The sequence below is a fragment of the Nilaparvata lugens genome, chromosome Y, assembly GCF_014356525.2.
Source record: "Nilaparvata lugens isolate BPH chromosome Y, ASM1435652v1, whole genome shotgun sequence".
NCBI classification, from domain to species: domain Eukaryota; kingdom Metazoa; phylum Arthropoda; class Insecta; order Hemiptera; family Delphacidae; genus Nilaparvata; species Nilaparvata lugens.
Window position 1 is genome coordinate 9,289,987 of NC_052519.1, and position 13,508 is coordinate 9,303,494.

At 35.0% G+C, this 13,508-nt stretch overlaps 1 protein-coding gene across 3 annotated transcripts in view; it reads left to right on the plus strand.

The window, feature by feature from the left end:
* The window catches only part of LOC120355288, a 52,063-nt gene that overhangs the window by 9,662 nt on the left and 28,893 nt on the right, over positions 1 to 13,508 (plus strand). For all 3 annotated transcript variants that reach the window (XM_039443635.1, XM_039443636.1, XM_039443637.1), the window contains exon 2: positions 4,448 to 4,542. In XM_039443635.1, coding sequence (XP_039299569.1) covers positions 4,449 to 4,542 — 94 coding nt within the window. In that variant the 5' untranslated portion in view covers position 4,448. The remainder of the gene's footprint in view (positions 1 to 4,447; positions 4,543 to 13,508) is intronic.

Here is a 13,508-nt window from a genome sequence, read left to right on the forward strand (position 1 = left end):
CTAAAAATAGGAATAATATAAGAGTCGAGTATAGCCAGTGTACAAGTTCCCAAAAAAACTGGCAATACATGTTAATAAAACTTTATAACTCTTTGCCTGAAAATATCAAAAAATGAGCTTTAATAGTTACTGTAAATATTTAAAAAAGTATTAGTAAATGAAAGTTGAAGATTTCTTTATAATAGATTTTTAAACTGATGTTTCTGTGTTATTAATGACGTTGTTGTAACATTTTAATGTTGTGTGACAATAAATGATTTGATTTTGATTTTTTGATTTTGATATTATTTAAGATTCTACTGTACACCTCTGAAATTTCGTATTTTAGTTCCGCCACTTCCCACTATGACAGATTCAGCGCTGGAGAGAGTTCGTTTGGAGGAGTAAAGACATATTGGAAGTCTAGAAGTGTCTCCCCCACCAATTGACCATTGCTACAAGTGAGCAACAAAAAGGAGGGAGAAAGAAATGACAAAAACCTCTGTCTCCATTCATGATTTCTGGTTCTGGAACAATGAGTCACGTTCCAACCAAGACACGACAAAGTATATTTGGCTACTACGTTATTGAATGCTAGAAAAGGGACAAAGCTATTCTCATGAGTGCTGCTCGTATCTTGAAATGCAACATTCCAACCTATTTCACACCAATTTGAACAAAATCATTGCTAGATTCTCTATTATATCAGTAGGCCTATAACTGTTATACAGTATGTATAAATCTGTTATACAAAAATAATTATTTATATTGATGACTCTTGGCCTTGTAAATGAGCGAGTAATGAAAAATCTTTCATAACAGGCATTTGTAAATTTAAAAATAAGCTAAGTTCTTGTCAGGTTCTGAATTGAAAAAAAAACAAATTCAAATTCAAATAAAATTTATTTCCGTAAAATAATACATTGAAAAAATTATTAGTTTTGTAATCTACAATCAATTGTACAATTCAAGTCAAATCTAAATCGAATTTTTAGCATTATAGCAATATACATAGGCTACAGTTTACAATAAATCAAACTTGCATTAACAATAAATCAATAATGAATAAATATACAAATAAAATGAAATAATTGGAAATAACCCATAGGTTACAGAACCTGTTTGGGAAGAATGAAATTGTTCTTTTGAACAAGATGATTACAGTATGGAAAAGATTAGAACAAAAAAGATTATAGTAATGGATAAATAAATAAAATTGAAAATATATAAATAAAATAAATAGAAAAAAGAATAAAAATAACAGTTAAACATTTTCTTGGAACATTAAAGCCTCTAGAAGTGCTGCATTCACCAGCTATTTTTTAATCAATTTAGACGGATTTGTTGGAAAAATTGTGTAGCTTCAAGTAAACATGCTAGATAATGTAAATTAGTTTTATAGAATAGGATTAATTATTAATTTACATTGATAAACTACAATAAGTCAGAAGATAATTGAATTATATTCTAAAGGTAGTCAGCCCAGGAATTCAATATCACATAAATATACACTATACTGTTACTAGAACTACTATTACACTAGAAACTGAAGCTACTATTATACCCTACAACTTCAAATTTATCAATATCAGAAGAAAACTTTTCTCCGTGAGTGTTCTCAAACACAAAATGTGTGCGAGAAGTACAAACTCATTACTTGTTTTAAAATGGAGAAATTAATCTAAAAAAGTATTATTAATAATAAAAAAATAATATGAAAGAAGTAATTGAAAATATATTTCTATATATACATTGATAAACTAAAATAAGTCAGAAGATAATTGAATTATATCCTAAAGGTAGTCAGCCCAGGAATTCAATATCACATAAATATACACTATACTGTTACTAGAACTACTATTACACTAGAAACTGAAGCTACTATTATACTCTACAACTTCAAATTTATCAATATCAGAAGAAAACTTTTCTCCGTGAGTGTTCTCAAACACAAAATGTGTGCGAGAAGTACAAACTCATTACTTGTTTTAAAATGGAAAAATTAATCTAAAAAAGTATTATTAATAATAAAAAAATAATATAAAAGAAGTAATTGAAAATATATTTCTATGTATTTTAAATATATATTTCAGCGGAAGTTGAGACAGATAAGACGATAAAATATTTTGATGGTCTTCAAACAATATTACGTGAATTTTGAGAAATAATAAGCCTTACTTCTTCTTGTTCTCCTTCTTCACCTTCTCCTTCTTCACCTTCTCCTCTTTCTTCTCCTATTCCTCCTTCTTCACCTTCTCCTCCTTCTTTTTAATCTTTTTCTCATTCCTCCTTCACCTTCTCCTCCTTCTTTTCCCCTTATTCTTCTTCTCCCTCTTTTCCATCCACTTCTCCTCACTCTTTCCGTTCTAAATCTTCTCATTCTCCTCCTCGCTCTCACTCGTTTCTTTCTCTTTTTCTCTCTGCACAAATGCCCTTACCGGTGCAATGAACAATGAAAAATGACTTTGTTAAAAATGAAAATATTGAAATTTTGCAAAATTGAAGACACAAATATAGAATTGAACACAAACCATAGCTACTACTATAAAAGGAGAAAAGAAAGTATAGTTATGTTTGTATACTTGATTGTGTTTGAGGAGATGTTGTGGTATTTCTCCATAATGGAAAATAAAAACAAATATTGTCACATACCACTTATTTATTATTAAAACTTACATTAAAGTAATGTAAGCCTAGGCCATTATGAAACCTAGGTACATTACTTTAATGTAAGTTTACTTTAATAAAGTATTACTTTAATAATACTTTAATGTAAGTTTTAATAATAAATAAGTGGTATGTGACAATATTTGTTTTTATTTTCCAGTTATGTTTGTGTCATCTTTATTTCTTCTTACGTGCTTCTTGCGCCTCAATAATCCAATCTGGATTTCGAATTGGCATTGAACGCGTGTGTCGAGGATCAACAAGTTCCGGCAATACACAGTCCATATAAAATTTTTTCACATGTTCAAGAATCTTCGAACTCCAGAACTGCTCATCTTTGTATACAGTAACAACTTCTGTCCCCTTTGGCGACCATATACAAAATAAGCAGTACTGACGTTTCGTAATGTGGAGTTGTCCCTGTATTTGATAGTAGTAGTTATGGTTTGTGTTCAATTCGATATTTGTATCTTCAATTTTGCAAAATTTCAATATTTTCAACTTTGCTGCTTCCCTTGGGAGTAGGTCCTTTATTGTCTGAGGGCATTTGACCTCCACAATACCATGCCCATCTTCTAATAATCCATCCGGCGATGCTGCCAGAAATGGAAAATCGGCATCAATGAATAGCCCACATTTCAAAATTTTTTGTCCAGCTATCTCACTAACTTTTTTTAGAGCAGCCTCCTCGTTCATCCTCCCATACTCCATTGCTGAACAATTTTAAGCGGTTTCGCGCTAAGTTTCAATCTGCGTCCGCTTTTGTGTCTAAAGCGTCGGCGACTTTGATGAGGCTTCGGCGTTTCGTCCATTTTTTATGATAAATAATTTGGTCGCATGCACTTCAACATTTCTATAACATTTCACGTAATTCGAAGTCAATAGGAATAGAATAGAAAAAGTATTATTCACTAACAAGGATTGTCTAGAATAAACAAGGCAAAACGTTTCTATAAATGAAAACCCATAGTAACTTATCACAAATGACTGGATGAACTGTCACTGTCACGTTTCAACGAACTAATAAGTCACACATGGCATGGATACGGCAAAAGCTAGCTGGAATTGAGAGACAGAGAGAGTGTGACTTCTCATCTATTCCCCTCCCATTCCCACTCTTTCTTGTGGTCATTCATTCAATTCATTCATTGATACACTGCTGGGCAGTCTTAGTATGTAAGTAGTAGGTGGTGGGGGTTACGTTTCAACAGTAGAGCTCTCTGGAGAATAACCCTCGAACTAGGTTGGCAATGTAACGGTTCATTTTTGGTTCAAATTTGCAATTTAACGACTCAGTTTATTGCAAAACTATTAGGAATTTGAAAAAAATTCAAACGGATTTAGATTTGTGTTGTTATTCTAAAGGTCACTGTATTTTCAAATTCGTTTCTCGATGCTTCTTTTCCAAAATAGCAAATTCATGTTTAAATAGCTAAAATAAGAAAAACTTGAAGAAATAATGAAATTATGAAAAGCGTATGCTCTCTGTAAAAGCATATAGTTGAGTCCTACGAACTTTCAAGGAAATAGTTCAATCCATTCTTGAGGTATGAGTGTAAGCAATATGCTTACTTTTCAGCTTGTTAGGTGGGTGTGCAGTGGAATCTTAACGCATAGCCTAAGTTAAATTGTGTACGGTATATAAAATCATTTTATTTCAATTTACTTCCCAAAGTGCTATGCCCAACAACTTTTTTCCTCTGCGCGGCTAGAGCCATCGCTAAGGGATTACGCCTTTAGTGAACAATTGTAGAAACCAACTGATTAACAACTTCTAAACTTGAATTATTCTTCTTTATAGAATGAAGTGCAAGAATATTCCGGCTGAGTTCCATCGTGAAAGAGTTGGCGTTGCATCTAGTGCAGATGCTCAATTCACCCATAACAAGATCGAAGGTAAAGGTCTAATTTCTTTTTCATTAAAAATTACCATATAACGCAAGCGGCAAAAGTAGTGGTGTTTTGAGAGAGCTGCCTATCCAATAGAAATCGAGGGGTGTGGCCTCCCCCCTCCACCCCCCCAGCTACAGTCGGCCATTTTGGCCCCGCCCCCAGCCAATAGGAATCAAGGGGCGTGGCCACGCCCCCCTCCACCCCCCCTGCCCTATTCAGCCATTTTGGCCCCGCCCCCCTCCACCCCCCCAGCCATAGTCAGCCATTTTGTCCCCGCCCCCAGCCAATAGGAAGCAAGGGGCGTGTTCAAAATGGCGTCCCCCTTCCCTAGTGCCCCCACCACCCCAACCAATAGGAAGAGGCCATTGTAGCAGGTGTCCATCTCCCCAGGTTCCCCTACCCAGGAAGTGCCCCCGGCGGCGGCGGCCATCTTTGTTGTAGCAGGTGTTAACTGACATCTGCTGCCCCAGTTAACACCTGCTTAATTTGCATATTAAAAATATCCCCACATTTAAAATCTTTAAAATCTCAAACTACACTACTACTAATCTATTTCCCAGTCATATTTTTTTCTTTTTTTTCCTGCATCACTTGGTCGCCTATCACTGAACATTCTTTTCAAAAACAACTCTTGCACCTGATCAGAATTCAAATTATGTTGTACAGCTTCACTCATGTCAAAGATGTACCTCTTTTTTACATATTGTGCAATCAAATAGTATGAAAAGTTGAACAACTGTTCATTTAAATATTTCTGAAAATCTTCACCTTTCATAATCATCTGCATAATGTCATCTTTTAGCTTTTGGTGAGAAGCTGAATTTTTTTCATCAAGTTTCTTTTGCACCTCAGCCAACATAATATTGAATGTTGATTCTAGATTAACTACTTTCAAATTATAATCTTGCCTGTTAATAAAGTTAAGTTTATTTTGTGCAATTAGATTGTCTTTTAATTCTTTCAATTTAGTTTCTAGCAAATCTGTATCAACATGTTTTAAACAATTGTTTTTACTTTGTTGTTCACATAATGTCTTCAATTCGTCTGATTTCTGATCAAACAATGATCTACTAACATACTTTAGCTCAATATCATCACTAATTGATTTAGACAATGTTTTCAATTGTGAATCGAAATACTGTTTTTGTTGTGCTATCTCCTTCAATATATCAGACATTGAATGCAATTTACTTTCCAACACTTTTTTAGTAATTAAATCAGACTGTAGTTTTTGGAATATACTAGTTGATATTGCAAGTAATTTGCTGTCTAAATATTTCCTATCTACTAAATCAGATGATTCAGTTTGCAATTTAGTGAATATATTGTTGATATTTCAAGCAATTTACTGTCCAAGTATTCTTTGTTAACTAGCGGTGATGATTGATCAGACTGTAGTTTTTGTATTATACTAGTTGAAACTTCCTTTAATTTACTATCCAAGTATTCTCTGTTAACTAGCGACGGCGACGACAATGGATCAGACTGTAGTTTAGTGAATATATTTGATGATATTTCAAGCAATTTACTGTCCAAGTATTCTCTGTTAACTAGCGGTGACAATGGATCAGACTGAAGTTTATTGAATATATTTGATGATATTCAAGCAATTTACTGTCCAAGTATTCTCTGTTAACTAGCGGTGACAATGGATCAGACTGAAGTTTATTGAATATATTTGATGATATTTCAAGCAATTACTGTCCAAGTATTCTCTGTTAACTAGCGGTGACAATGGATCAGACTGAAGTTTATTGAATATATTTGATGATATTTCAAGCAATTTACTGTCCAAGTATTCTCTGTTAACTAGCGGTGACAATGGATCAGACTGAAGTTTATTGAATATATTTGATGATAATTCAAGTAGTTTACTGTCTAAATATTCTCTACTTGCTGCCACTAATGATGATGCTGCTTCTGCTGATGATTCACAACCACTGTTCAAAACTAATGGTGCTGTTGTATTAAACACATGATGTGTCCTACCAAATCGATCTATTGTACTACTCACTGCAGTGGTGGCGGCGCTACTGCCCGACATCTCTATTCTTGTCAAGTGTTAAACACATACTAACGACTAAAATCAACATTGCCACCTAATATAATACCACTTTCTTTCAGTTCTTCAATAATAGAAGCTATTTCAACTGAATGCGATCTATTTCCCGCCTGCTGTGATGAAAGCAGAATATCTAATCTGTCTATCAGTTCATTTGGATTATCCCAGTAGACATACTGTCGACTAGTAGATTCATTTCTTATAAAACCCATACCACTAACAGCCGCTGCATCATCAATCCTAGATCTTTTTCTTTTCCTACTACTACTTGATGGAAATAAAGATTGAATAATTTGTGATTTATAGCCTGTATTTCTCTTTACATAACCGCGTCTATCTAAATGAGCAGCGGTGAGCTGCAATATATTACGATATTTTCTTAAATCACGTTCTGTGTACAGTTTCTGGTCAGGCTGTTTTTTAAATAGAAGTTCACACAAACCAACTGTTAAACGATACTTATTATTATTGTCGATAATTAAATAACCATTGGCAATACTAATATCCTTTACACCCATATAGTATTCATTTACTTTACTATCATAACATATACCATAAGATATACAATTATTCATTTTTTCATTATGAAATTCACGTATATACTCATCAATAAAATCCACTGTTATTGTTGTTTTATTCAAAATATCACTTACATTAGATCTATTCAAACCCTCATCCACATCCATTTCCTTGCCCATATCTTTCTCCTCCTCCTCCTCCTCCTCCCCTCCTCCTCCTCCTCCTCCTCCTCCTCCTCCTCCTCCTCCTCCTCCTCATCGTCCTCTGATTCTTCTTTAAGTCTGCTGCTACTAGTGTGTGCATGTTGTACAAGTGTATCTTTCAATTGTTTTAGCGGATTGATAATTGGTTCTAATGATTTTTGTCTAATCGAATCATTTTCCCTAATCATACTAGTTAATGATCTATGTTTATTAATAATTGACTTACGCAAACCTTTTATCCTGTCAATTACTTTACTAGTATGACGATGACGATGATCACGTTGCACTAGTCTTCGTCCTCGGCGCCCTCCTCTTTGTTTTTTTCTTTTTAATTTAATTTTACGCATATTGCTAGTAGTAGAACGATAATTAGTTCTTTCACCTACACTGGCTCAACAACAAATGATGAGAATTGACACATGTCAATTGCTGCTATACACACTTGGATCAATATACTTACCAAGACAATTACGATATTTACCAGCATCTGGTTTACACTCAGTGAAAATTGAAATAAAACTATGATTTCCGCCGCCGCTTTGCCATACATGTGAACATAGATTTCTGAATGCAACAAATGTCATATCAGTTCCAACAAAATCTCTAAATATTAGTTTTAAATTGTGCATATCCATTTTAAAAATAATCAGCATATTTGCATTGTCTCTGATATGATGTTTTGAAATTGCGCCATAGCTTTGAATTAAGTACACACAATCTATGCTTTTGTGTCTGCCCATTGTGAAAAAATTACGTATTTGCGGCACACGTGTAACATTCAAATCGTCAAAAATTATCAGTGAATGAGTGTCGATATCATTCGGTTGCGGTATACATTCAATATTGTCAGATTTATAGTAGTTTACACACTTGAGTTTTGAAAAAACAACATCCAATAGTTTATATTTTTCCTGATACAAAGACTTACTGAACAAGTATAGGTTTTTGAATTTTAATCCATTTTTATCGAATATTAAATTCAGCAGTACATTTGTCTTTCCACAATTTGATGCACCGCAAATTAGAATTCTAGCTGAACTTGGCAAAAACTCACCATGCTTTTTTCTATCTAGACAATTTTTGCCACCCACTTGTTTTGTATCTACAATTAGATTATCAAAGTTAACTATTGCTATTGACTCTTTTGCTGTCGTCATAATAATAACTCTTGCTGCGCGTGCGCGCTTGCTGTTTACACATGCGTGTCTACAGTTCAACTATGCTGTTAACATCGCTACATCCGATGTGTGTGTGTGTGTGTGTGTGTGTGTGTGTGTGTGTGTGTGTGTGTGTGTGTGTGTGTGTGTGTGTATACTACAAGCGGTTTATGAATGAAGAAAACACGCACATACAATGTTCACAGTTTATTAAAAATACTAGATACATACAAATTTAGCAGCAGCAGCTAAAACAAGCGTATCTTACAAAGTTGACAATACATAAAAAGTTGAAAATACATACATTAGTTGACAGCTGCATACATAAAAGGTGAAAATATACATACAAAGTTGACAGCAGCTGCTGCAGTAAGGTAAGTGGCGACAAATCTAGTGATAATACATAGACAAAGTTGACAGTGTTAATATTATAAAAAATTGTAAATTATTACAAAGCGTGTGTCTTTCACATAATACAGTATAGCACCAGCGTCACACGCATTAATTAAGATTAGCCATTGACATGCAATAATCTAAAATATAAATTAATATCTTTTCTTTCTTCTTATCATCATCATCATCTTCATCAACATCGGCTACATTAAAGTCTATTGATTTAATTTGCGAGTAGAGTATGTTTAGTTGCATAGAAAATTGAGCACAGATACAAGTATCTACTACATCAAATACGCTGCTTGCATCTTTTAAAGTTTTATATGAACATATACTTAAATGAAACCTACTATCATCATCATCATCATCATCATCATCATCATCAACAACAACAACATCACTGAAAAATGTTTTTTTACATAAGCCAACTAGAAAGCATTTTTCAATATCAACACGTTTTACACACATCGCTTTAAGCGTACACAAAAGATCAATTATTCTTTTAATAATACTACATGCATCGTTACCATTCAGCAAATAGAACAACAGTGGCGCATCCATTGCCATTGACATTATGTTTATATCATATCTGAAACAATATGCAAATAAATTTAATGATTTTTGCGCGTTGCACGCAGTTTCTTCTTCTGTTTTACAGACGGAGTAATAATATCACTCTTATCTATCCAGCTAGTTTTATCAAAGCCTAACCATTTAACAAGATATTTATTGTTTGATTTTCGTATTATTGTTCAACTAAATATGTATTTTGTTCGGACGGTGTTAAGTTTGTTTTCATCAATTGTTCACTATAAAATCTACCTTGTATGATTTCATTGTTAAGATCGCGAATTACATAGGTTGGGGGTTGTGTGGGAAAAACACCGTGAATTATAAACAGTTCTGGCGACCAATTTAATCTAAAACTTTTATCAAAAACCTGACGAAACTTACTTATTCGCACTACGTCGCCTAATGCAAACTTTGGTCGATAAACTGTACGCGGCGGCGGCGATTGTTTTGTCTTTTTCAACTGTAACATGATCAAATGCTTTTCATGACGTCGTCTAACACTGGCCGGTGTCATGCCAATCGCTGAATGAATAGTGTTATTATATTGATAAACAATGTCCGGCAAAATGTTTAACCATTTTTGCGTGCCGTTAGCAGTTAGTCATTCATACAAACGTGATTTCAGTGTTCGGTTCAATCTTTCAACAAAAGCTGCCTTAATTTCAGAAAATACACTGTAATGATTAATGTTCAACCTATCGAATAGTTGTTTAACATCCTTATTGTAAAATTCGCGACCTAAATCGCTTTGCACATTTTTTATACCCTTATTTAACACTAATATTTGCGCTAATTTTCGTTCAACTTCTTTTCCTGTTTTAGTTTTTAATGGTTCAGCAAAAGCATAACGTGAAAAACAATTAATTGCAATCAAAACATAACGATAGCCGTTGTTTGCTCTAGCAAATTCTGGCAATTCAATTAAATCAATTTGAATGAGGTCTTTTATTCCTTTTAATATATATTTACGTCTGTTGAATTTTCTTCGCGCTGGACGGTGCAATTCCTGAGCAATTTTCTGTTGCAAATCTGACATATTTGCGGTTTCGTTCTCCCCTACACGAATGTGCGTGTGCGCGTGTGATTGTTTTTGCTAGAGTTCAGTCACACCTGCAGCACTGCGCCGATGTCTTCAACAGCGATCTTTCTTCGTCTTCTTCTTCTTCTTCTTCTTTAGACAGATGTTGTTTCTGCTGCCTTCTTCTTCTTCGTGTTCGACACTGAGCTGTGTCGGAGCGGTGCTTGTTGAACTTGTAAATGTGTGAATACAATTAAAGTGTATTTGTGTTAGTGTACGGAAAGCACAGAGCGGCGCAACCTCCTCTCTCACTCTTTCTCTCTGACTACCTCTTCCGTCGCAGTCACTGTCAGTTGGTGCTAGGTTACATCTATTGTTTCGATGAAGGAGCGCATTTCCGACAGTGACCGGCGTCTCTGTTGCAATACATTTTGATCGGCTAATTGAAATTACAATCTGAATAAATCGATCAGACGTAGTGCAGTGCCAGCCATGGTTAGTTCTATCCGGAGCCGTCTAACTCTTATAACTTACTTTGGTGAGTAATTACTCAATTCAAGAAAAATTCACTCATACTACCCCTATTCAAAATTCACAGATCGATTCATATTATCTCTTCCAAAGTCTATTTTCATGGTTTATTCGAAATTACTGAGAGAGAGAAAGAGAGGAGAGAGAAATGGCAGTTTTACATTTGATTTCTATAGAGGTTTAATAAATGTTTGAACAAAGGATTGTGAGCATCGTCTTCTTTAGTCGATTATTCTTGAAATGATTATTAATGAAATGATTTGATTATTATTAGGATTATGATTATTAATAGAAATGATTATTACTTGATTTATGTTTGATTACGGCTTCGCTTAGAGTTTAATGTTAATGATTGATGCTCTGATTAAGTCGATGACTGCTTAAGGACTTTGATTAGTAGTTGATTAAAGTTTGGAATAAATTTGATTAATTATTGAATTAATTTTTGGTTATTGTTAAGATTAAATTTTGGTATAAATTTGATTTATTATTGGAATAATTTTGAGTTATTAAGGAGATTGAATTTTGACAACTGTTTGGTATAATGGATTTGATTAATTATTGAAATAATTTTTAGTTATCGATAGGATTAAGTTTTGATTCATGTTTGGAATAATGTTGATTGATGCTCGGTTTAATGATGATTAATGTTTAGTTTAGGGAATAATAATTGTATTTGATGTTCTGATTCTGAATTTGATTGCTTAAGGGATTTGATTCGTGATTGATTAATGTTTTGTTTAGTTCACTGATAACGATTGATGATATGATTAAGAATTGGGTTTACCTTATTGAGAATTAAGGAAGTTGAACATTGTTATGTTAATGAAATTCCATTTGATGGAGCGCGTCCAGAATTGATTGGAAGGGGAAGACTGAGGGTAACAGTCCTGTTAGGTTAATTGTTAATTTTCATGGTTTCCTTGTTTAAAAATATATTTGTTGAGTCAAAATACTGTTGTTTTATCGGTATGAAAGTGATTTTATTATTTTGATTAATTACCGCTAGTAGTGTAATAATGGGGGTTCTAGGACCAGAGCTAGTAGTGTAATAATGGGAGTTCTAGAACCAAAAGTTGATTGTTAATTTGTATGGTTAGAGTTTGTCATTTTCGAGTCTTTTGATAATAGTTATACTGGAATTATATATTTACTTATTTTATTAAGAATTAGAACTTATTCTGATGATGACTAATTTTCAAGTGAACTTTTGTTAGAGGAGGCACCTAGTGAGGTCCTGAATAGTAATTATAGACTCTACAAACTAGAAATATGAAAAGCAATTAAAATAAAGATTTTGAATTGAAATTGCAATTATGATGATTACTGTAGCGGATATCGAATAGATGTCAGTAGTGTTGCTAATAATTGGAACTTTTACGTTTATGATGGTAAATAAAATTGTATCTTTTCACCTGCATTTGTGTAATTTTTATTGATTTGGTAGTTGTAAGACCTTGATTGTAAGGGTAGCCTTGAAGGGTTCTGCGACGGTTACATTGGTGGCAGCGGTGGGATAGACTGCAAGAATGTCTGTCAACGGAGAACCTGCAGCAAACAACGCAGAACTTGGCGAGAACAATGGGGATCCTGTGAACAACCGTCCGTTTATCGAAATGGAAGAACTACGTGTACAGGCCCAGGAGCTTCTAGACCAGGCTCAGCGGAATGAACAGGAGAGAGCCAGATTGACCAGGGAGCTAGAAGAAGTCCGGATGGCATCGTCTTCTCGGCCCGTAACGATGTCCACGTCTACCAGAAAGGATCTGGGTCTGCAATCCCTTATCAAGACCTTCTCAGGGGAAGCTGGAAGTCCGACTGTCAAAGAATTTCTACAGAATATCAAGTTGGTTGCTCAGACTGGTAATTGGGAGGATAAAGACCAACGGCTCATCTGCAGGCTGAAAACAACTGGCGCAGCTGCTGCATGTCTTGAAATTCATCCAGAGTTGTCTGCAGAAAGTGTCACCTTTGCGGATTATGAGAGAATCCTGCTCAAAAGATTTGAGAAAACCCTGGACCCAGAAAGATGGCTGCTGGCACTGAGTAGTCTCCAACAACAACGGGGTGAGAGTCCACGGGCATTTGCTGATCGGTGCCTTGAGTTGGGTTTGAAGGCTATTCCAATACCATCTAACCCGGCAGAAGCAGATTGGGCACGTGCGCAGATGCAACGGGCAGTTTTGGCTGCCTTCATAAGGGGCCTTCAGGGTGCAGCTGCCATGACCCTGCAGATACATCCACCTCGAGATCTGGAAGCCGCCATCGTGGTAGCCGAGCGAGTGGACCAAGCCACAAGCAGCCAACCTGCCGATGTTTTTGCCCTGTTACATCAGCCTTTCCAGAGACGGGAAGAAGAACCTCATGTGAATGCACTCCCCGTCCGACCAACCAATGGTGCATCATCTCCTGCTAGCAGTAACCGAACACCAGGAGCCTGCTACACTTGTGGTGGGAGAGGACATTTTGCTAGAGACTGCTCAAGCCGCCGAGATGAGAATCCCAGACCAAAC